Genomic DNA, 22,240 nt, shown 5'->3' with positions numbered 1-22,240 from the left:
CATAACTCTGAAAATAGGAGGCGGAGCCAGATGAAAAATAGAAGGTGCTCAAGTTCATATCATGATAAAGACTCATGCAATGTTTCATCAATTTATATCGAATACTTTTGTAGCTAGGCGTGTCACAATGTGAAAATGTGCATTTTTGACTATTTATGGGGCCATAACTCTAAAAATAGGGGACGCAGCCAGACGAAAAATAGAAGGGGACAAGTTCATACCATGATCAAGACTCGTGCAAGGTTTCATCAATCTATATCAAATACTTTTTGAGCTAGGCGTGTCACGAGGTGAAAATGTGCATTTTTGACTATTTCAGGTGCCATAACTCTAATAATAGGGGATGGAGCCAGACGAAAAATAGGAGGTGCGCAAGTTCATGTCATGATAAAGACTCATGCAAGGTTTTATCAATTCATATCAAATACTTTTTGAGCTAGGCGCGTCACGAACTTCGGACGGACGGAAGGACGGACGTATGGACGGACGGACGCACGGACAAGACCAAATCTGTATGCCCCCACCACTCATGGGTGTTTGTGTGTGTGGAGGGGGGGGGGGGGGGGGGGGGGCAACAAAAACAGAATGCAAAATATTCACAGTTTTATAATAAATTCGAAATGATGAATGGAATTCATTTTATAAATAATTTTGAATTTGAAATCAAACATTGGTATACGTCTGTACTGTTTATTTAATTCACATTTCACATTTATGCTGCATATACACATTTTAGCATACACGTGTAGTAAAACGACGATTGGCATACATTTTCACATCAGCCAATCAGAACGGTTTTGTAATCTAGACCTGAACTTCGGGGGCAAGGGGCAGTAGATTTGAAAATTACACAAATCTGCGCTGATACCAGTGCGAAAAAAAATCATGAAAAATCCAATTTTGATAAATTCAAGGCAAGTATTAAGCGAATGTATTGCATAGACTTAGCACTTCATTATGTGATATTTTCAGCCTGCCGATTCTGTTGCTTCTGTGATAAATACGAATAAAACGCAGGTTTCAGGAGACTAAATTTCGAGGCAAAAATGGCTCAAAATGCACACATTGCGCAACCTGTTACGTATTACCTGCAAATGACTGGCCTTAAACACATGCCTATTTTTAACGCATGTGGCCAGACGAAAATAATGGTGGGAAGAAAAGTATCTCATAACCGTTTAATTTTTCCGCTATTTTGAGCTGAATCTGGATGGATGAATGACCGTTTCCATTTCGTCTGAATTCCGTTACCTCAGGTAACACTTTAGACCCGGCCGTCTACACACAATAACATCTAGTACACAGGAATCCTCAGTTCTATAAACATCATAAATGACCAGCTGAATATAAATGCCTTTAAAGTGCATCTGTCTATTTTATTTAAAAAAACGTACCCGGGCCAAATGCGAAACTGACCCCTCCACTTTCAACAGGGAAGTTCAGCAAAGGTTTTCTCTGCAACATTGAAAAATCTATAAACTCTGCGTTGTTTCTTTAAGACAAAAAAAAATATTTGAGAAACGTGACCGGTATACAATGGAAGATAAATTACCACTTGTTCAGTATCCATAGTACACATTTACCGAACTGTGTGTTTTAGGTATGAAATGCGCGATTGAAATGGGTTAAACTTAGTATATTTTCCCGTTCATGACCATTGATCTTATAGTATACCATTGCATTTTTTTCTGTTCTGGCGCAAGTGGTTTTCCATAGAAATCAACGAAAGAAAGAATCTATTTAATTATGAAACAAGTTTTTGATTTTTCTTATGAGCATTGGTGTATGTGTATCATTGAGATCCGAACTCATTTTTTTAAATTAGTGCTCTGACTCACCTTGTCTACGTTTTATAGTGTCTAAGTTACTTAGTCTTGTATGATCAATGATATACATAAATCAAACAAGCCATTCAGATATGTGTTTGTACTTATTATACAACTCAATCATGAAATCAAATCTATCCTTGCAAACTAGGTCGTACTAAAGAGATAATCCTACCGTGCAAATTCATGGAAAGCATGCTATTATAAATGTTTTTTTTTTTTTTCAAGCTTGGATTTCATTTCTTAAATAGACATGATATTGAACATCTGTTAATTTCACCATTTCTTTGCACGGCATGGAAACCATGCTGCATATTTTATTTAAATAAATTGACACATTCTCTCCCTCCCCTTCTAACCAGCTTTCACTGATCGCCTAACTCTCCAGATGCTTCAACACTTATTTCTGTGTGGAAAAGGGGTCATATTGCTATCTGAAATGCAAAACATATCCGTGATTCCCGATTGGGGAGCAATGTTTCATTTTCCGGAAGCTTTGAAATTAAGAAATATAAAAGTTTGACAAACGAGTCTGCAATTTTCACTGTTTGCATTGTTCTCGGTGCTTCCGAGGGATCTTCTTTCAAGATTTTATTTACTTCACAACAGCGGGTGTTAAGTGCTGTGTGGCGGCCGTAATAAGTCGCCCCGACTTCATCTCAGTGTTGTTATATTTTCTGCTCCTTCGGAATCATTGATTTCAATTCATTTAGATTTGAAGATTGAATACTGCTTAAGCCGGTGCTAGGGGGCGTGGGCGGTGTTGCATTTTCCATTACTGCTCATGAACAGACTCAATCAAACCGAGTCTGCAATTTTCACTGTTTGCATTGTTCTCGGTGCTTCCGAGGGATCTTCTTTCCAGATTTTATCAAGTTTTTTTTTAAATATATATATATATATATATATATATATATATATATATATATATAAATAACTCACTGAAAGGTAGATATAAAGTATCAAAGTTTGAATTGGCATATTTCAATCAATGACACAGTGCACATTTTTATGCCTCGGGCCGTTTGACGGAAACAAGTCAGTAAAACTATGATAATTATTCTTCCCGAATGGGAAAAAGGTTACTATAATTAGTAAAGAGTTTCCCGTTCGGGAATTAGGGTAAAACCATAAATTGATTTCACGAATGGGAAGTTTCCCCAGATGAACACTACTACCCGTCTTCTGTAAATGCACTACCCTACCATTAACCACACAAACAGTCTTCTGGATGTATCGCTCATTTGGGTTGCCGGCGGCGACTATGAATATCATGTTGGTATCAACCTCGGTGAATATCCCCTTTGCCTCGTGAACGAAGCTGCTACGTTTGAGCCGACTTTTGGTGTAGCTATCCAATTGGGCTTTCATGGGATGGTCTTGAAAATATCTGAACTGCTCTGCTTGAAGCAGGCCTTTGCATGTCTCCTGTCTTGTAACGGTTGTGTACTTGTTAACTTCTCCATGAAGGAGATTGGTGTAGACTTTGTAGCACCTATCCGATCCGCAATGTTTGGTTGATCCTTGTATAGGGCCTGTTGGTTAGTTTTGGCGGTAGTGGACCAGGTAGTTGAACTATATTCTAAATTGGGTGTCACTGTTCCTGATATACTGTCTTGAGTATTTGCTCATTTGTTCCACACGTTGTTCCAGCAAGTTTTACGCGTCACGGCCCTTCCCTTCAGCTTGACTAATTTGGGGCCTCCAGGTAAGCCATTTTTCAAAGGTCTGTTGCCTCATCTGCCTCCTTCAGCGAAGTATTTCCCATCTTGATTTTACCCGCCCTCTGCTTTGACGACAGGGAGAATAATGTTGTGGACGACAAAATGATGATCAGCTTGGCATCGAGAACTATGCAGTCTTGTTTTAATGAACTGATATTACGCCTTTACGCCGCTATTATAGCGCAGAACCTGTGCACACTGTTCAGAAATTGTTTAATCCAGCAGATAAAGGGTTAATACCTCTGTCCCAGTGAGCTCATGGAAAGGCCAGTACGGAGAACACATGGATATGGCTTATAATGGCAAGGGAATGGTAAATAACAAGGTTTATTTAAAATTTGTTTTATCCCTTATTTAGCTCCCCTGTATTTATATATGCTTTTTAATCCTCAGTTGTCGTATGTTAAGCACCAATGCCACATTTATTTAACATGTTTACGCTGCCTGTAATTGATATGATTAAACCTCCGATATGTTAAAATTGACATGCGCAGTAAAACATTTTCCCATGATAAAGATGGCTGAAATGAGCCCTGGAATAAGAAAATAAGACAGTATATTTAGGTAAGTACTAATTATTTTTACAGTCTATGAAATACAAATCTTCATGTGATATGAATAGCTATATAAGTTACTATTAGAATGTAGAATGTTTGGCACATGAATACCTGCTAAATTATGATTTCAGTATCTTCTGAAACCGGAACAAGGGCCTTTGCTGTAGTCCGTAAAGGGAACGGCAACGCTGTTCTAATGTTATAATCATTCTGTTAGAATTTCTTGAATCATTTAGGGCAGTGAAATAATTTTCAAACTCGGCTAACGAAAGAGAAAATTATGAACATTAAATGACAACCATTTTGTTTCCAAGGCAACAATAAACAAAATGGAAAATTGCGGATTTATTAAGTTCCTATATATTTATTTAAACTGTATTTCCTTATTTCTGTAAGACAATTTCTCTACATCTGAGAACTATAATGTTAACAATAAAAATTACTATGTTTTACATATTGAACTGAAGATACATTAAAAATAGAAAGTAATACATTTAAAAGGTTATTTGCTAAATAAAAAATTCTGCAGTGTGTAAATGATATCATAAACACACTAAAATGCACCATAAAAATGGCCTGCTCCATGATTATCCACTTTCTTAAATTTCAAACTGCCATATATTCTCCAATAGTAAATCTTTTAGTTTGGTGAAAGGGGAAGTAAGGGTAATTTGCTTATATGGCCGATATTTGGAAGAGTTAGGAAGTTTTTTTGTACTGAAATAATATTGATGTTACAGAATTAAACACAATTTCAAAATTTAAGGCATACTAAGTGTAGTTATAATTCGACAGAGGTGACAAAACATTTTATACTCTGTAAAGGGATTTTTACTTCATTAGCACTGTTATATTCAGTCTCACGAAGAAAGATCAAATTACATTTCATGTACATAGATTCATTTTACACTTTGCAAGTCACAATAAAGATCATTTTCAGTGAACAATATATTTTGACGGATCGATATTTTCGTTAATCTGTCATATGAGAGGTATAAAAACGAAATCTATAGATATTGTCGTCGTTTTAACTGAAGTGTCGTTGCTTCAGACAACGGATCGGATACAGAATTACACGGTTTGTATACCGCTAGCAACACGGAGGCGGAGCAACGTAAACATTTTGTTTGCGACATCATTTTTTGTTCCTCATTTTGTACTTGCCTTTTCAACTAAAATCATTATCCAGCATGGCGTCTTTCTAGCTTTTGATGCTGTAGGAAACCTCCCATGGACCTTCCTTCAGCCAGCTGGATAGTTTCATCACATAAAAAATATACTCCAAGCGAGGTTTCGAACGTACAGCAGAGAGGGGCAATTGATTCGAAAATTATAACCGTAACAGACGTCCCTTCTCAGTCTTTCTTTTTTTTTTTTTTAGTTGAGATGGTCTGCGTTAAATGGCCCTATCAGCTATTTTCTGAATGACGGATCAGAATTTCGAAATTTAAAAGTTGGCTAAAGTTCCACAAATTCTCCTGCTCATGTTTCATTATTTATTCAAATGGTGACATACCACGCAATTATTATGTATCAAACAACATGTAACGAATAAGTCAACTGAACCGTTAATTTATTCTATAATTCACCTGTCAAAAGAGTTTATTGATCTTTGAAATGTAATTTAAAAAAAAAAGGACAAATTGTCGCGACAGTTTTATATTACCGTATGGAACGCCATTGCTGTCATCTGATGTTGTATAGCACTTCATGTTGAACTTATAGCAGCATTTGTATAGTACCGGTATCTCTTCAGATACGTTTTAGTGTTTATACATGTCTGTGCGCTTTCATCAGAATGTGCGGTGTTTTAGTGTCCTTTTAGATCTGTACATGCGACGTTTTCATCTGATTATGCTGTATATGTAACTTAAAACGTTACCCTTACTGTATATGCTTTGCTTTTAACATTTTATACAGCGATTTTATCTTTTTATACCGTTTATTACACTTTGTATACTGTGCGAAACGGCTTCTTACGTCTGTAAGAGGACACTTTTGAAGAAAAACTCGTACTTTATCTATTACATATCAAAACAAGCCTTCAAGGTCAACTCAGTATAGAAATATTCAATATACTGCTGTCACTAATCCCTATAACAAAAGGATGTATAGAGCAAATGTAGGTCAAATGATCTACAATATTTGTAAACAAACTAACCTGTGAGTGAAAAAGTCAGTGAACTGTGATGTAAATACAGCACATGTATTGCAAATAAATGTTTATAAATTACTGGAATCTCTCTATTGCTCTGGTAATAATCTGCACCTGTACATAAAATGCTGAAAATGAAATATATAATTAGTTTACATATATTTGTTCAAAATGAAAACCGCAAAACTGAAAGTGAAAGTAGAAAGTTACAGCAATTTCAGAACACTGGAAATAAATATTGTGTAATCAAATTAAATTTAAATGTGAGAATGTTTAAATATGCTGAAAACAAAGTATCAAATCTGAAAACTATGAATCTGTGATGATTTCTCTATAGAAACACAAATATGGTCACTACAAGCAAAATCAAACAAAACAAAGCATGGTCATAAACTAATCTGGACAATATGACAAATATCTTGATGCAAATTTCACTAGAGTTTATATATCTGAAATGCTGTCAAACAAGTGTCTACTATCTATGTACACAAATTACCAGTAAACACGAATAAATACACATAAAATAAGGGTACACATAGAATGGCAAAACATATAACGCAAATTTGTGTTTACGATTATTTCACACACACCTTTCAGGACTCACACCACACGGAAAATTGTGCAGTGTAAATTATATCAAAGCAAATAACAGTGCAATTAGTTGGGAAAGTAAAGAAATCAGGTCGAACTCAGTGAACACAAAGAATTAAACACCCTAAAATTTTCTAAACCTTGATATTCTAAACTAAGCCAACTAGACTAGTAGTCCACACTATATGTTTCTTATAACTAGACTGTATACTAGTGTGAATCTAAGTAAACAGCACAATATATGTCAAAATAATGCTTGCAAATTTTCAATGACAATGAATACAATATGAGTAAACCATGCAGCAAGCAAAACACATTCAGAGAATATGTGTTACACAAAAATACAAATTGTATCACACGGAACAGTAACTCAACCTTTAAAAATACTTGGGAACACTGACAGAAAATATGATGTCGCGAAAATATATGAAAATCGGATATAATAATTCTAAAGTACGTAGCAATTCAGAATTTGGACTGCGACGGTAAAAACAACGCCAAACCAAATTAAAACTACCAAGAAAGTATTTCTTACTGTTCAAAAATTTATCAGAAGTTGAGAAGTATACAAAACTGTATCGTTTGGTAACAACTACGAAATAGTCCTAGCTTTTAAACTATACGCTAAATTTAGATTTACACAGAAAGTAGTGCGCATAGTGCGCAGTGTTACTTATCAAAAATTCAAAAATTACAACAGATGTAACAAAGAAAATGTACTAACGGTTCCCAAAAATCCAATCTAATCCACAAAAATACACTATTTAATAAAAACACATAAAAATAACACCAATATCACAGTCATATTCCTCCGCCTCATTGCTCCGTGTTCCGTAAGATTAAAAGTCACAGTCACGTGATGTAAACACAGCTGATCAATAGATGTCAAAATTGAGAGTCTACTCGCGGGAGTGTACACTTGAAAGAAAAAAAGGGTTTGGTGGGGAAAGGGATGGTACACCATAGATAAGGCTGTCTGTTTAACATTGTAAACTGACCCCCATATAATAATGACCCCCGGTCATTATTTTATATAGAAAAATGACACCTTTTCTATAAAATACTGATACCACTTATAAAATAATGATCCTCCGCCACCCCCCCCCCCCCCCCCCCCCCCCCCCCCCCCCCGATTTTATCTATAAAATATTGACCCCCAACCTATCCTATTACAAACATACTCTATATCAATTCAAGTCACTCTCGTGTTTCTATTGCTTATATTTCTTGTTGTTGTAGTTGTTTCTGTTGATTTTTCAAGTATGCATGCCACTTTTATGCTATGTAAACCTTGTTAGAAACCTTCCTTATATAAATATTTTTACTAATAATTGATACTTGTCTGATTAATGCTTACCATGTAAATATAATTGCTCATTTTAATGGAAACGTGCGTGAAAATCCGAAATAACTGCAAACTCATTTTGAACGTATGTATTTATGTATAGTACGATGCTGTAAAAGAACTTTACCCACACTATATGCTGCACTAAACCCAACAAATATGCTGCTTCTCATTCATGCTCCACTCCGCCAGTAAGCTCTGCTGTACAAACACGCTATGCTGTACTCCACCCACAAGCTATGCTGTACCGTGCCAGTAAGCTCTGCTGTACAAACAATTTTTGCTGTACCCAACCAACAAGCTATTCTGTACGCCACCTATGCAATATGCTGTACCCAACGTACAAGCTGTGCTGCACCTCGCCAATAAGCACTGCTGTACACACAATCTATGATGTACTCATCCACAAGCTATGATGTACGCCACCTACGCAAGCTGTACAAAACCCACAAGCTGTGCTGTACATCACCAACACGATATGCTGTAGCCTGGTCCCTTTTGAAAGATTTACTAAATATACAGTGAAATGGTGATAAAGACAGCATGTGAGCAGAGACCACCTATTAGCAGAATCAGCATATGAACATAAACCAAATGTGAGCAGAGACAGCATATGACCAGAGACCAACTATGAGAAGAGACAGCATATGACCAAAGCCAACAGTGAGCAGACACAGCATATAGCCAGAGACCAAATTTGAGCAGACACATCATATAACCAGAGACAAACTATGAGATGAGCAAGCATATGACCAAGGACAAACTATGCGAAGAGACAGCATATGACCAGAGACCAAATGCGAGCAGAGACAGCATATGGTATTAGACCAACTGTGAGCAGAGACAGCATATGACCAGAGAAAAACTGTGAGCGGAGACAGTATATTACCAAAGACCAAATGTGAGCAGAGACAACATCTGACCAGAGACTAAATGCGAGCAGAGATAAAAAAAATGCGTCCAAAATCAACTGTGAGCTGGGACAGCATATGACCAGAGACCAACTGTGAGCAGAGCCAACGTATGACCAGAGACCAACTGTGAGAAGGAACAGCATATGACCAGAGACCAACTATGAGCAGAGACAGCGTATGACCAGAGACCAACTATGAGCAGAGACAGCATATGATCAGAGACAAACAGTCAGCAGAGAAAGCATATAACCGGATACCAACTGTGAGAAGAGACAACATATGACTAGTGACCAACTATGAGAAGAGACAACATATGGCCAGAGGCCAACTGTGAGCAGAGACAGCATATGACTAGAGAACAAACGTGAGCAGAGACAGCATATGACTAGTGACCAACTATGAGAAGACACAGCATATCACCAGAGACCAACTGTAAGCAGAGACAGAATATGACCAGAGACCAACTGTGAGCAGAGACAGTATATGACCAGAACCAACTGTGAGCAGAGACAACATATGACTGGAGACCAGCTATGAGCAGAGTCAGCATATGGCCAGAGACCAACTGCGAGAAGAGACAGCATACTGTTAGAAAAGACAGCATATAACCAGAGACCAACTGTGAGCAGAGACAACATATGACCAGAGACCAACTGTGAGCAGAGACAGCATATGACTGGAGGCCAACAGTGAGCAGAGACAACATATGACCAGAGACCAACTGTGACCTGAGACAGCATATGACCAGAGTCCAACTATAAGCAGATACAGCATATAACCAGAGACCAACTGTGAGCAGAATAAACATATGATCAGAGAACAACTATGAGCAGGGACAGCATATGACCAGAAACCTACTGTGAGCAGAGACAGCATATGATCAGAGACCAGCCATGAGATGAGGCAACATATGACCAATGACCAATTATAAGCAGAAACAGTATATGACCTGAGACCAACTATGAGATAAGACAGCGATGACCAGAGAGTAACTGTGAGCAGAAACAGTATATGTCCAGAGATATGACCAGAGACCAAATTTGAGCAGACACAGCATATAACCAGAGACTAACTATGAGATGAGACAGCAAATGACCAGAGACAAAATGCGAGCAGACACAGCATATGGTATTAGACCAACTGTGAGCAGAGACAGCATATGATCAGAGAACAACTGTGAGCGGAGACAGCATATGACCAGAGACCAAATTTGAGCAGAGACAACATCTGACCAGAGATTAAATGCGAGCAGAGATAAAAAAAGTATGTCCAAAATCAACTGTGAGCTGAGACAGCATATGACTAGAGACCAACTGTGAGCAGAGCCAACATATGACCAGAGACCAACTGTGAGAAGGAACAGCATATGACCAGAGACCAACTATAAACAGAGACAGCGTATGATCAGAGAACAACTGTCAGCAGAGAAAGCATGTAACCAGATACCAACTGTGAGAAGAGACAGCATATGACTAGAGAACAACTGTGAGCAGAGACAGCATATGACTAGTGACCAACTATGAGAAGAGACAGCATATGGCCAGAGACCAACAGTGAGAAGAGAGAGCATATGACTAGTGACCAACTATGAGAAGAGACAACATATGACCAGAGACCAACTGTGAGAAGAGAGAGCATATGACTTGTGACCAACTATGAGAAGAGACAACATATGACTAGAGACCAACTGTGAGCAGAGACAGCATATGACTAGAGAACAACTGTGAGCAGAGACAGCATATGACTAGTGACCAACTACGGGAAGAGACAGCATGTGGCCAGAGACCAACAGTAAGCACAGACAGAATATGAACAGAGACCAACTGTGAGCAGAGACAGTATATGACCAGAACCAACTGTGAGCGGAGACAACATATGACAGGGGACCAACTGTGAGCAGAGTCAGCATATGACCAGAGACCAACTGTGAAAAGAGACAGCATATGACTAAGACCAACTGTAAGTAAAGACAGCATATGACCAGAGACCAACTGTAAGCAGAGACAACATATGACTGGGGACCAACAGTGAGCAGAGACAACATATGACCAGAGACCAACTGTGACCTGAGACAGCATATGACCAGAGTCCAACTATGAGCAGAGACAGCATATGACCAGAGACCAACTGTGAGCAGAGTAAACATATGACCAGAGAACAACTATGAGCAGGGACAGCATATCACCAGAGACAATCTGTCAGCAGAAACAGTATATGACCAGAGACCAACCATGAGATGAGGCAACATATGACCTGTGACCAGTTATAAGCAGAAACAGTATATGACCTGAGACCAACTATGAGATGAGACAGCGATGACCAGAGACCAACTGTGAGCAGAAACTGTATATGACCAGAGATCAAATTTGAGCAGATACAGCATATAACCAGAGTCTAACTATGAGATGAGACAGCATATGACCAGAGATCAACTGTGAGCAGAGTCAACATATGACCAGAGACAAACTGTGAACAAAGTCAACATATGACCAGAGACTAACTGTGAGCAGAGGCAATATATGACCAGAGACCAACTGTGAGCAGAGGCAGCATATGACCAGAGACCAACTGTGAGAAAAGACAGCATATGACCAGAGACCAACTGTGAGCTGAGACAACATATACCAGAGACCAACTGTGAGCAGAGACAACATATGACTAGAGACCAACTGTGAGCAAAGACAGCATATGATCAGACTCCAAATATGAACAGAGACAGTATATGACCAGAGACCAACTGTGAGCAGGTATATAATAGAAAAGAGTAACAAAGGGCCATAACTCCCGAACAGGTGGAGCAAATTTAATTTTTGTCTTCCTGCTCAACTAGGCATCGTTAGTAGTAATCCCTAAAAGTTTGAATCAATTCCGTCCAATAATGAATGAGTTGCGGTCACAAAAATGTTGCACGTACGCACGCACGGACGCACGCACAGACGGATGCCATTACCATGTTCTCCTCTAATGCCTATCGGCGGGGGATAATTATGTTGTAAGTGTACCTTAGATGGGTTAGGGTTAGAGTTTGGGTTAGGACGGTCGTTATTCTATAGGGGGTCACAATTCTATGTGAGGGTCATATTTCTACGTGTGGGGGAGTCATAATATTATTACCCCACCCCCGGTCATAATATTATGACCGGGGAGACACTATTCTTTATAAAATAATGACCGGGGTCATTATTCTATGGGGGTCAGTTTACAACGTTACACCCGCGTTGTCTGGAACTCCTTTTCCTTTCGTGCGTGTCAGGGTTTCAGAACAACCTCCTCACCATGGAATACATGCTGTACCTTCAGATCGACGTTCTGGTTTTCTTACTGTCTGCCTCGTTGGCGAGCCATTTTGAAGTAGTGTTAGTTTGGGAAGTTGAACGCAATTATGTTAAGGTTTCTTCTATTTATTGGTTGGACAGTTTCAGTATAGTACATGAAGAAAAACCTACAACCAGGAAAATCAGGAACATGAAAACAATACGCATAACAATGCAAGAAAAGCAGACGTGGAAAATACAGATTTCACAAAATACATCTCTCGCGGTTAATAAGTTATTATTGCATTCAAAAAGAACAAATGCTAAATAATAATATCTTACAAGAATCGTCTAGCAAAGGTACACTTAGATACTAAAATAGTAATGTGTTAAATTACCAAAGTATAAAAGTAGTTCTAAAGGAACTTGCGTTCACTAGCCAAAATGATTCTAAAGAATTACGAATAGAGGGCCGTGCCAATGTTAGTTCGCACCAAAAGTTGTAATTTGTGCGAGAACAAAACTGACCAATGAAAACGTCTCCTATCTTACAAAACCAGTTCAAATGCACGGGTAGACACATGACTGGACGTGATAATACAAACACGGAGTACAATACAATACAACGGAACACAGAGTACAAACATCATACAACGGAATACGGAGTACTGATATACGACATAAACAGAAATAAAATAAGTCAATTTTCATCAATTTAATAAAGTGAAACTTGACTTTACAACAAATACAATCGAAAAAAGTGTTCGAACTACATCTCAAACATTTGAGAGATATTCAATACCTCACAACAGCCCAGTCTGGTTTTAGTGCCGATATTGATAGATGTTATTTGCTACATTTGCTACATACCTGTGACCATGATATGATATATAATTTTACATACAAAAAGGAGACAGCGTTTGTTTAGGTATATCATTATTCTTTAATATTTCAGATAAATTGGCTTGTTCCGGTTTATTACGGAATAAATTAACAAAAAATAAATGAATCAAAATACTATCTGGTGAAATTTTGAACCTGATTATTGCCTTACATCAAGACTACAGCACAAGTAATAATTTCTGCTGCAAAAAGAATAAAACTTAACGATATTTAGTTCCGCATTTTCTTACTAAGGCAAACCGACCATATTCATAATTTCCACCGTAGTAGAACAAAGCCTCTTCAGAAAAACTAAAGGGTTTTGAAATCCTATTGCACTCTTTCCCTTTGTTTGTTGATTTGTGCATTGTTGCACTGACGAACCGTATATTTTGTTTGTACATTACCTTGAAGTTCCTATTTCTAGAAAGAAAAGCACCGTCTTAAGCTTCGAGAAAACCTCTAAACTGGATAGTATTAGTATTTATGTTAGATATCATTCAAGTGACTTACTAAAAAACCGGTGTTACCGCAGCAGGTCGAGTTTGGAATGTTTCCTAGATTTCACAAATACTGTATTTATTGTACTTTTACACAATCATGTGACGAATATTTGTTGTTTTTATTTTTCAAATTTATTCATAAAACAGAATGGTTATTAACAAAGTCTAGAATATAACATCAAATGACGTTCACAATATAACATACAATGTGTATGCTTAGTAATATAGCAGACGGTTATATGCTTCAAACAAAATGATAAACATTACATATTACATTACATATTTCTTTGGCAATAGTATTCTAATGCATACAAAAATTTAATAGGAAATAGTAATTTATAATTTTTATTTCTTGACAAATATTTAACCACAGTTATATATCAATGTGTAATATTTCGATCATATTAATAAATTTCTTTCTTCGTTCACTAAAGAAATATGTCTTGCAAATACAGTATGTTATTATACTGAGTAAAATATTAATATCCTGGTATTCTTTATAATCAATTTTGTAACCAGTTCGTAATACATTGTTATTAATATTTTTCACCGATTAATTTATACCACACTTACTAAGTGCTTTATGAACGATCTTCCAGAAATCTGATAATACATTGTAACTACAATTAACGAAGAAATAACAACTGTTTTCAATGCAATTACAATGATGGCACTTCGGGATATCTATTATTTTCCAAGTAAAAAGATTCAAGTATGTAGCAATAATACGATGAATCAATTTATATTTTAGCTGTTTGATTTTATTATCAGGAATAATGCAGTTTATTTGATGATCAAGTTATGTTTCCCAATACCTGATTAAATACGGTGATTCAATTGACCATACGCCACGCTCCGCCTACAGGTCACATGGTACCGTGGTATTTCGAGATCAAAGACATTAGTTGTTTATAGCCACACGCCCCTCTCATTCCATAAGTACTTACGCATTATTATTTGGTAGTAGAGGAATCTCACTGATATTCAACGAACTCCAAAAGTTTATAAAACAAACAGAAAGGTTCAAATAATGCATAGTATTATTAATAGATCGAATAACATTGAACATACAACTTACTAATATTTGACTAAATTTGTTCAAAATTATATATATACATTTATCATCTCGTGAAAGTCGCAGACGGAAAGACCCTTGCCGTCACATCGACTTTTTTCATCATGTAAATGCTTGAATAGCAGTCATTTGTAATTATCATTGATCGATATTATTGGATGTTATATTGTGTTCGTTATTTTTCTATCTATAGCTAAAGGTAAGGATGGTTTCTAATGATGTCAGAACTTGTTGTCAGGCCTTTTTGCCCTTTTATTTTATATGTTGAAATTGTTATTGCAGTAACTTCATATCAAAGATTAATGAACTATGATTAAATCAACTCAATCCATCGAAGACACTTCTTTTGAAAAGAGATAAACTTTACACTATCCTCTAGGCCTTCTGGAAAGCGACTGTCGGACCTTCAAAGTCTCCACTGACACCTTTTTGTGAGCTCGATATAGTCACCACTTCCGGTGTATGTACGTTCGTGCGTCCGTGCGTCCGTTCGTGCGTCCGTCCGATTTTGTCCGGACCATAACTTTGACATGCATGGACAACTCTTTATATTTGACATGAATGTTTAATCAATGAGAAGTTGTGTCATGCGCAAACCCAATGTTACTATCTCAAAGGTCAAGGTCACAGTTTGAGGTCAAAGTTCAAATTGAAGTTTGTCAAGAGCATTTCTTCTTCATGCATGGTGGGAACTTGATGTAACTTGGCATAAATGTTCACCATTATGAGATGGAGTGTCAAGCGCAAGAACCAGGTCCCTAGGTCAAAGGTCAAGGTCACACTTGACAGCTGGCGGGCTCGACATTCTGCGAGTGGGCATACTTGTTTACCAGTTCTAATACGTTTACACGTATATATAATCATTTTCAAAAGGATATAATCAGCTCTTTTTATCGGTGCCGAGATCGCAATGTTGGAGGGTAATTTTTACATTAACACCGCCTGAAATGTGCGTCAATTCAAGCGCATTGATTGGTTGATGGCTTATTGATCTATTGATTTGATTAACATGCGGCGTATAGTCTATTATCTTACTAACAAGTACCATGTATATATCCTTATTAGTAACTTTCGTAAATGGTTTCCTTTTTACATCAGGGAAGGTTAAATTTGATCTAAATTGATTCAAATAAGAGTCTTTTGATTATAATTTTTTTCATTCCTTTGAAATTGCGTTTTTCAGTGTTTATTTCTAATATCCAGTTATTTTTTTACCTTGAGACTATTGAGTTTCGATTTATATCAAGTTCACCTTTCTCTGACAATAAATCATCGACAAAACATATGTTAGAATCTATCCACTTTTTGAATATAATATATTTTCCTTTATGCTTAATAAAGCTATTAGCAGGTAGAGATAAAAGTTCTGACTGTGGTAGTGATTTAATAGAATCTAGTAAGAAATTCCTTCCATACTGATTTAGGAAAAAACAGGGATGACCTTCCAATGCGGATTTTCAGCAGAAGTTAAATTTTTTAACCATTTAATTTTCATTGTTTTAGAAAAAATTTCAATATCTACCATATCATGGCCTCCATCACTTTTATGACTTATTGTTATTGAACGTCTAATTTTATCATTTTTACCATTCCAGTGACGAATATTTGGTAACTAGATAAAACATGTTATGTCGCAGCTCATTTGCTACCTTTTGCATACCTTTATCTTCAAACTATTATGTCCAAGCACTGTGCTCTCGGCTTTATCACATATTTTTACGCGTACAACTTTTATACTTTTAATAAACCATGAATCTACAAGTAAATGGTGCAGTGAACATTGTTTTATTTTTTTATATTCAAGCCTCTTAACAGATTTAAATTTAAAGTTGAACACCTCTTGAACGTAAATGATATAATGGTCAATCGCTAAACAACTATAATGACAAATTTTAGCAATTTATTATGTTACAGAGGCGTTCCAAAGACAAATACCATGTCTGACAACCCAGAAGAAACAGCTTACTACCTTCGACTTATCTCTATGTATATGGACCTTTGTACAGAGAGTGTAAGGAAAGTGTTTGATTTTTATTCACCAAATAATAATGGTGAAGAATTTATTCGATTAAATCAAGACAAACTGAATGAATTAAAGACAAATGGAATTTTGAATCAACAGGAATGTGAAGTCGTCATTACACAATGGCCAAATCTCAAACTTATGGATATATCACTACTGATTACCCTCTCTATCAATTTATTTACTACCGTGCAACTAGCACCTCCGACAAAAGGATGGAACCGCCCCCCTAAAAGTGAAGACATATCTATTGCGGCTGATCTGTTACGTTTAAGAAAGATCAGAAATGTCATTGTCGGTCACCATCCATGTGCTCGGCTACCTCAATGGGTATTTGAAAACGAATGGGAGAATATTAAGACTATATTACTAAGGATAGAAGGGCAAATAGATCCGGAAAACGAGGTACATCTTCAAAGCCAAATTGATTGTTACTTAATACAACAGCTGCAACCATGTATTCAGAACGAGCATGACTCGAAACTGAAAGAATGGTATCAGGAGGTGTCCATAGCTCAGAAACAGGTATTTATATATGATAAGAAACATTTTACATGCTTTACCAAACTGTAAATTAAATTGTATGCACTTTAATGATAAATTATAACTTATTGCAATATCTTATTAAGAATCTTCCTGTTTTAGGGATTTAGTCGTAATCTTAAATTTTCTTGTGCTTTGCATTATGTTCCATTACTTTTAACATATTATTGTTTTCTTGAAAAGGTAGACGAATATCTCAAGAACCTTGAAGGTAAGTTAGATTCTATCGTGTTTGTTGTATTTGCTAGACATGTAAGACAGATATATAGATTTACTCGTGTATATACATTATATACATATCGCACATTATAAAATAAAACATACTGCACTTAAAACATGTAAAGTGATTAAAAGGAGAACAGCAATACTATAATAATAATCTCATTTAATTCTGAGTGGACTGTAACCTTGCTTTCCAATATTTGCTAAGACCATAATACCAAGTCTGAGTGACATTGAAAAGGTGATTTGTTATTTAAATATTAACATTGCCTTATAAGAACTTTAACTCGGAATAAACATTTATCATACCCTCATATAAGAAATAGCACAATATCGGCCTGCCTAATAAACTTTGCTTTATCTAGTCAGTGCCAAGATATCACTTTTGCGGAAACTTTTGAAATCACATATTTTATGCAAATTTTTCATTTAAATCATCTCCATTGTATTGGAAATGTCTCAACTTAGAAAATGAGTGGTCAAGTCAAAGGTTTTAATCCTGAAACAAAAAAAAAGTTACTGCTATTTTTCAATTTTACAGCACTTCAGCCGGACATTTTGCAAACGGTTTTTACGAATTTTTCGTTGAAACTGTTAGCATTGTATTGGAAATGTTCTCACTAAGAAAATAAGTGGCAAAATCAAAATATGTTATCCAGAAACAAAAACAGAAAAAGATATTGCATTTTTTTTACTTCTCCACAAACTGAATTACACTAGCAAACGTCATATAATATGACGTCAAGTCTGAACGCTGTTGCTCTTTCCAACGACAATTTCCCAATTTTCTGAGCAGGTATGATAAATAGAATATTAGATTACTGTCTGAGAAAACAAATATTAGGCTCGTTTACGAAAGAATATAAAGCTCGGCAGAGCCTCGCCTAATATAGTTTCTTCAACTCGCCTAATAAATTTAAATTTATCAGACAGTAACCTAATATTCTCTATTTCTGACAATATTGTTTACAGTTGACGCATCGGAAAAATCACTGTCCAGTACAACATCTAGATATTTATAACTGATTGTTGGGCTTAATATCATGTTAAGTAATAGTTATAGTATGTGTGAGAGTGTGTTACAAGGATATATCAGAGCTAGGGGTACATCGAGGGTATTTTTCTCTGCACATATCGTCGAGGCTGGTAGGCCGAGAAAGATATGTGCAGAGAAAAATACCGAGATGTACTCCTAGCTCTGATATATCCTCGTAACACACGAGCATTACATATTATAACTGTTTTATCGCATAGTTTTATCATTAAAATTTATATATTATACATTTAAATTTGTTTATTATTATTTTTACTCTTTCGATTCCCTTCCTGCGCCTCGCTGACTGAACACTAAAACTTCTGTTTTAGAAAATGTGTTTCCCAAGATAAAAGTATCCATCATATTTCCGCATTGGTTTTAAATCTTTGCATTTCACTGGCCAAACATATTTTAAAACTTGTTGTTTTGTTTTTAAAAAAAAAACACAAATTGAGAAATCTCAGAATTTCTTCTTTGATTTCATGTATTTCTGAATTTGGCTGTAACCATCGAGTTATTGAAATATTCTAGTTTATTTATTCTTTCAGTTTATAAATGTAGGTGTTTGTGATAATTCTGTCTCTGTAAACTGTAAATTGGAGCTAAACTTATCTTTTCTTTGAAAGGAAAAAGTTATACTCCCTCGATATGACCCCAATAGAAAAAAAGTGTTGCGATATATATCGGAACAGTTTTACTGTTCTGACATATATCGCAACACTTTTTTTTTCTAATGAAACTCTATAGAGATTTCTTTGTTGATATATATCGTAACAGTTTTGTAAAATATCAGCACAGATTTTGTAGTATTAATGTGAGTTACAATGTTAAACATATTGCAAAGATCAAAGGAAAACTACCGCACTATACGATAATTACAGTTAACGGAAACTTTTATTTTCGTTTTGACGCAAATAAAATATACTTTATTTTACCACATAAAAGAAGTAGATATTTTAATTGTAAGAATACATTTGTTATAAATGCTGCTTTGAATATACCTTCTGTGTTTGTCTTTATATTTTGATCTGTTCCTCTTCTTGTTGGAGTAGATAGTTTAATTATAGTTTTATTTTCAAGGATTCAACGTGTACTTAAAGGAAAAGTCCGATCGGTATGAACGTTACATAAAACTTTTGGTTGAAGGCGGGCGATTTGTATTGTCCGCTCTAATTAAAACAAAATGTCAGCAAAGCGATTTGAGATGCAAACTGGATGAGAAAGAAGATATACTTAGAGAAAAGATCATTGATTCGGAACATTTAGAAATTCTCTATCCATCTACCTCAGATCGTTTGGCAACCCCGTTGGATTTCTCAGTATGGGACATTTCGTTGCTTACTGGGGTATTATTGTATGCTTTTGAGTGCAGTGGTGATCTGAAGGAGGCAATAGACAATCTGTACAATGCACGAATGAATTACGCAGAGGTAGCTGTTAAATCGTTAGATCCGGACGATTTCGTTGACTACCTATCTGATCTCAAATACAGCATTAGTGTTGCTAAAAATTATCTAAATTCGGAAGAGAAATCTCACATTAATAAAATATTGGAAGAGAGTAAGAAAAAAGCAAAGGAAGATGGCTCATTTAAGATATATATGGAGGAACTCAAATCACAGGGTTTTCAGATGAAAACATTTTCAGACATTCATAAAGGTAAAACTAAATTGTGACTTTTATGTCTTGGTTGTGTTGCTGTAAGATTTTGCTTCAATTATTTATAAGAAACAATAATTATGTTTTTGTCTCAAATGTTCAAGGAAAACAATTAAACATGTTCCTTAAATGGCGATAGATGTAAATAATAAAAATAAAACCTGCACTTCTTGTTTATTTCAGAGACTGTTCAGAAAACGAAAGAAACACTTCAACAAATGATAACACATGGAATAAGCTTTGACAGTAACCGGGGTATGCTATTATCTTTGATTTATTTTTTTTGACTGTTGCAATCCTTATTGCTATTTTGTATACGTTGTACTAGTTTAGTTAATTTCTTTATACTATTTCTCCATACAGAATAATAGTTACTGAATGTCAATTATGATAATAATGGAGAGTTCAGCAATAATAGGTATCTTTGTATTTTCAGTGCTAGAATTGAAAATGATAACTGTCGGATCAGACGAAGAGAAGAAAAAACTTGTTGAAAACATTTTGTTTGAAGTGTTGGAGATCGCATTGGGTCGAACAGAAAACAAAGACAATTTTCAAGAAATCCAGGAAGAAGTTAACAAGGTTTTGAAAAAGATAAAGAAGTCAAAAAATATACAAGATATATCCGTTGAACAGAAATGTATCCTTCTGCAGATTGCAAGTAGGGAACCATATGACATGTTGGCCCTTATTGAATATTTCGAAAGTGATTTATTCCTAAAAACCCTGGATGATATATGTAAATGGGTTGGCTATCATTGCGATACGATTGTTGCAATATGTTCAAATGTGACCATTGAATCACTTCATGGCATTCTTAATGAAGGTAAGTACCACCGGCTTAATTACTTACTAGTGTAACATTAATGTTTTATTTTTTTTATGTTTATTGTTTGATTGGAAATGAGCGTTTTGGGTAAATTGTCAACAACTGCCCTTCTTAGATATTTCTACCCTCTCTTTGACAAATTTTTTGACAATATTGTATAATTCAAATAATTTATTTTACAGCGTTCAAACATATTTGAAAGTAAAAGATAAGTTATTTCAGTTAGAAAATACGAGGCTATTTATTATGCCAACTAACGTTATGCGCAGTAATTCAGGAGGTTAGTTTTTTTAATTCCTTAAATAAAACAACTTTAGATTTATAAGTGTAACTTTTCTCTTTATAAACGAGTATTATCATTCAGTGATAAATAGTTAAGTAATGTATTTGCAATTATATATTGCATGAAATATGATTTCTTTTATTGATATTCTTAGGGTTTTCATCTACAGCATGTAATAAACATCAATAGAAATGGAGTGCTATTGGTGAATACAAAGGTTTCAATAGAGGCATATTTTCATTTACATTTAATATTTATTTGAATCTATTATTTACATAAGAGTCGTATTGGCTATATTGCTGTTCATATTACTTTCATTCTCGGTAATGCACAGAACATCTACCAAAGCAACAAGAAAGTGGCATAAGAGTTCCAATTACTGTTTCTTCGCCAGCTGACATGATGGAATTGTGGAAATTATTTCGAAGTGAGCAATTTTCAAATAGCATAAATGCTATAGCAGAGAAGTTGTCAAAACATTCGAAAACAAAAATTACCCTGAAAACGTTCACAGATCTGAAAGAGTTTAACGACGTCTTTGATGAAGGTTTGTTTTAAAATTGTTTTTATCATTGTCAACACTTTGAAATATCGTGTTTCAAACAAAGTTTACTTCTCTAAGGAGAAACAAATAATAAATTCAGCGAAAGTATTTTCCTGCATGCTTTAATTTGAGTATGCCAATGCTATGACAACCATCATTTCATTCTACTGAAATAAATCAATATCGCGAGGCTGTTAAATAAGTTATACGAATTATTTCTAATATCTCATACTTCTACCATTAAATTAAGCTACTACAATACAAATAGAAAAATA

At 35.5% G+C, this 22,240-nt stretch overlaps 1 protein-coding gene across 2 annotated transcripts in view; it reads left to right on the top strand.

Annotated features, from left to right (window-relative positions):
• Window positions 1-22,240, top strand: part of LOC128550922 (uncharacterized) — a 95,974-nt gene that overhangs the window by 9,597 nt on the left and 64,137 nt on the right. The window contains exons 1-7 of one of the 2 annotated variants that reach the window (XM_053530989.1): window positions 4,031-4,114; window positions 16,741-17,374; window positions 17,576-17,603; window positions 19,731-20,309; window positions 20,493-20,564; window positions 20,746-21,135; window positions 21,756-21,968. In XM_053530989.1, the coding sequence (XP_053386964.1) occupies window positions 16,763-17,374; window positions 17,576-17,603; window positions 19,731-20,309; window positions 20,493-20,564; window positions 20,746-21,135; window positions 21,756-21,968 (1,894 nt within the window). In that variant the 5' untranslated portion in view covers window positions 4,031-4,114; window positions 16,741-16,762. Of the gene's footprint in view, window positions 1-4,030; window positions 4,115-16,740; window positions 17,375-17,575; window positions 17,604-19,730; window positions 20,310-20,492; window positions 20,565-20,745; window positions 21,136-21,755; window positions 21,969-22,240 lie in introns of those variants that run through there. The other variant, XM_053530988.1, reaches the window with a different exon arrangement.

Source organism: Mercenaria mercenaria, chromosome 19 (assembly GCF_021730395.1).
Source record: "Mercenaria mercenaria strain notata chromosome 19, MADL_Memer_1, whole genome shotgun sequence".
Taxonomy (NCBI): Eukaryota; Metazoa; Mollusca; class Bivalvia; order Venerida; family Veneridae; genus Mercenaria; species Mercenaria mercenaria.
Note: the sequence above shows the minus strand (reverse complement) of the source record. Positions and strands in the feature narration are given on the sequence as shown.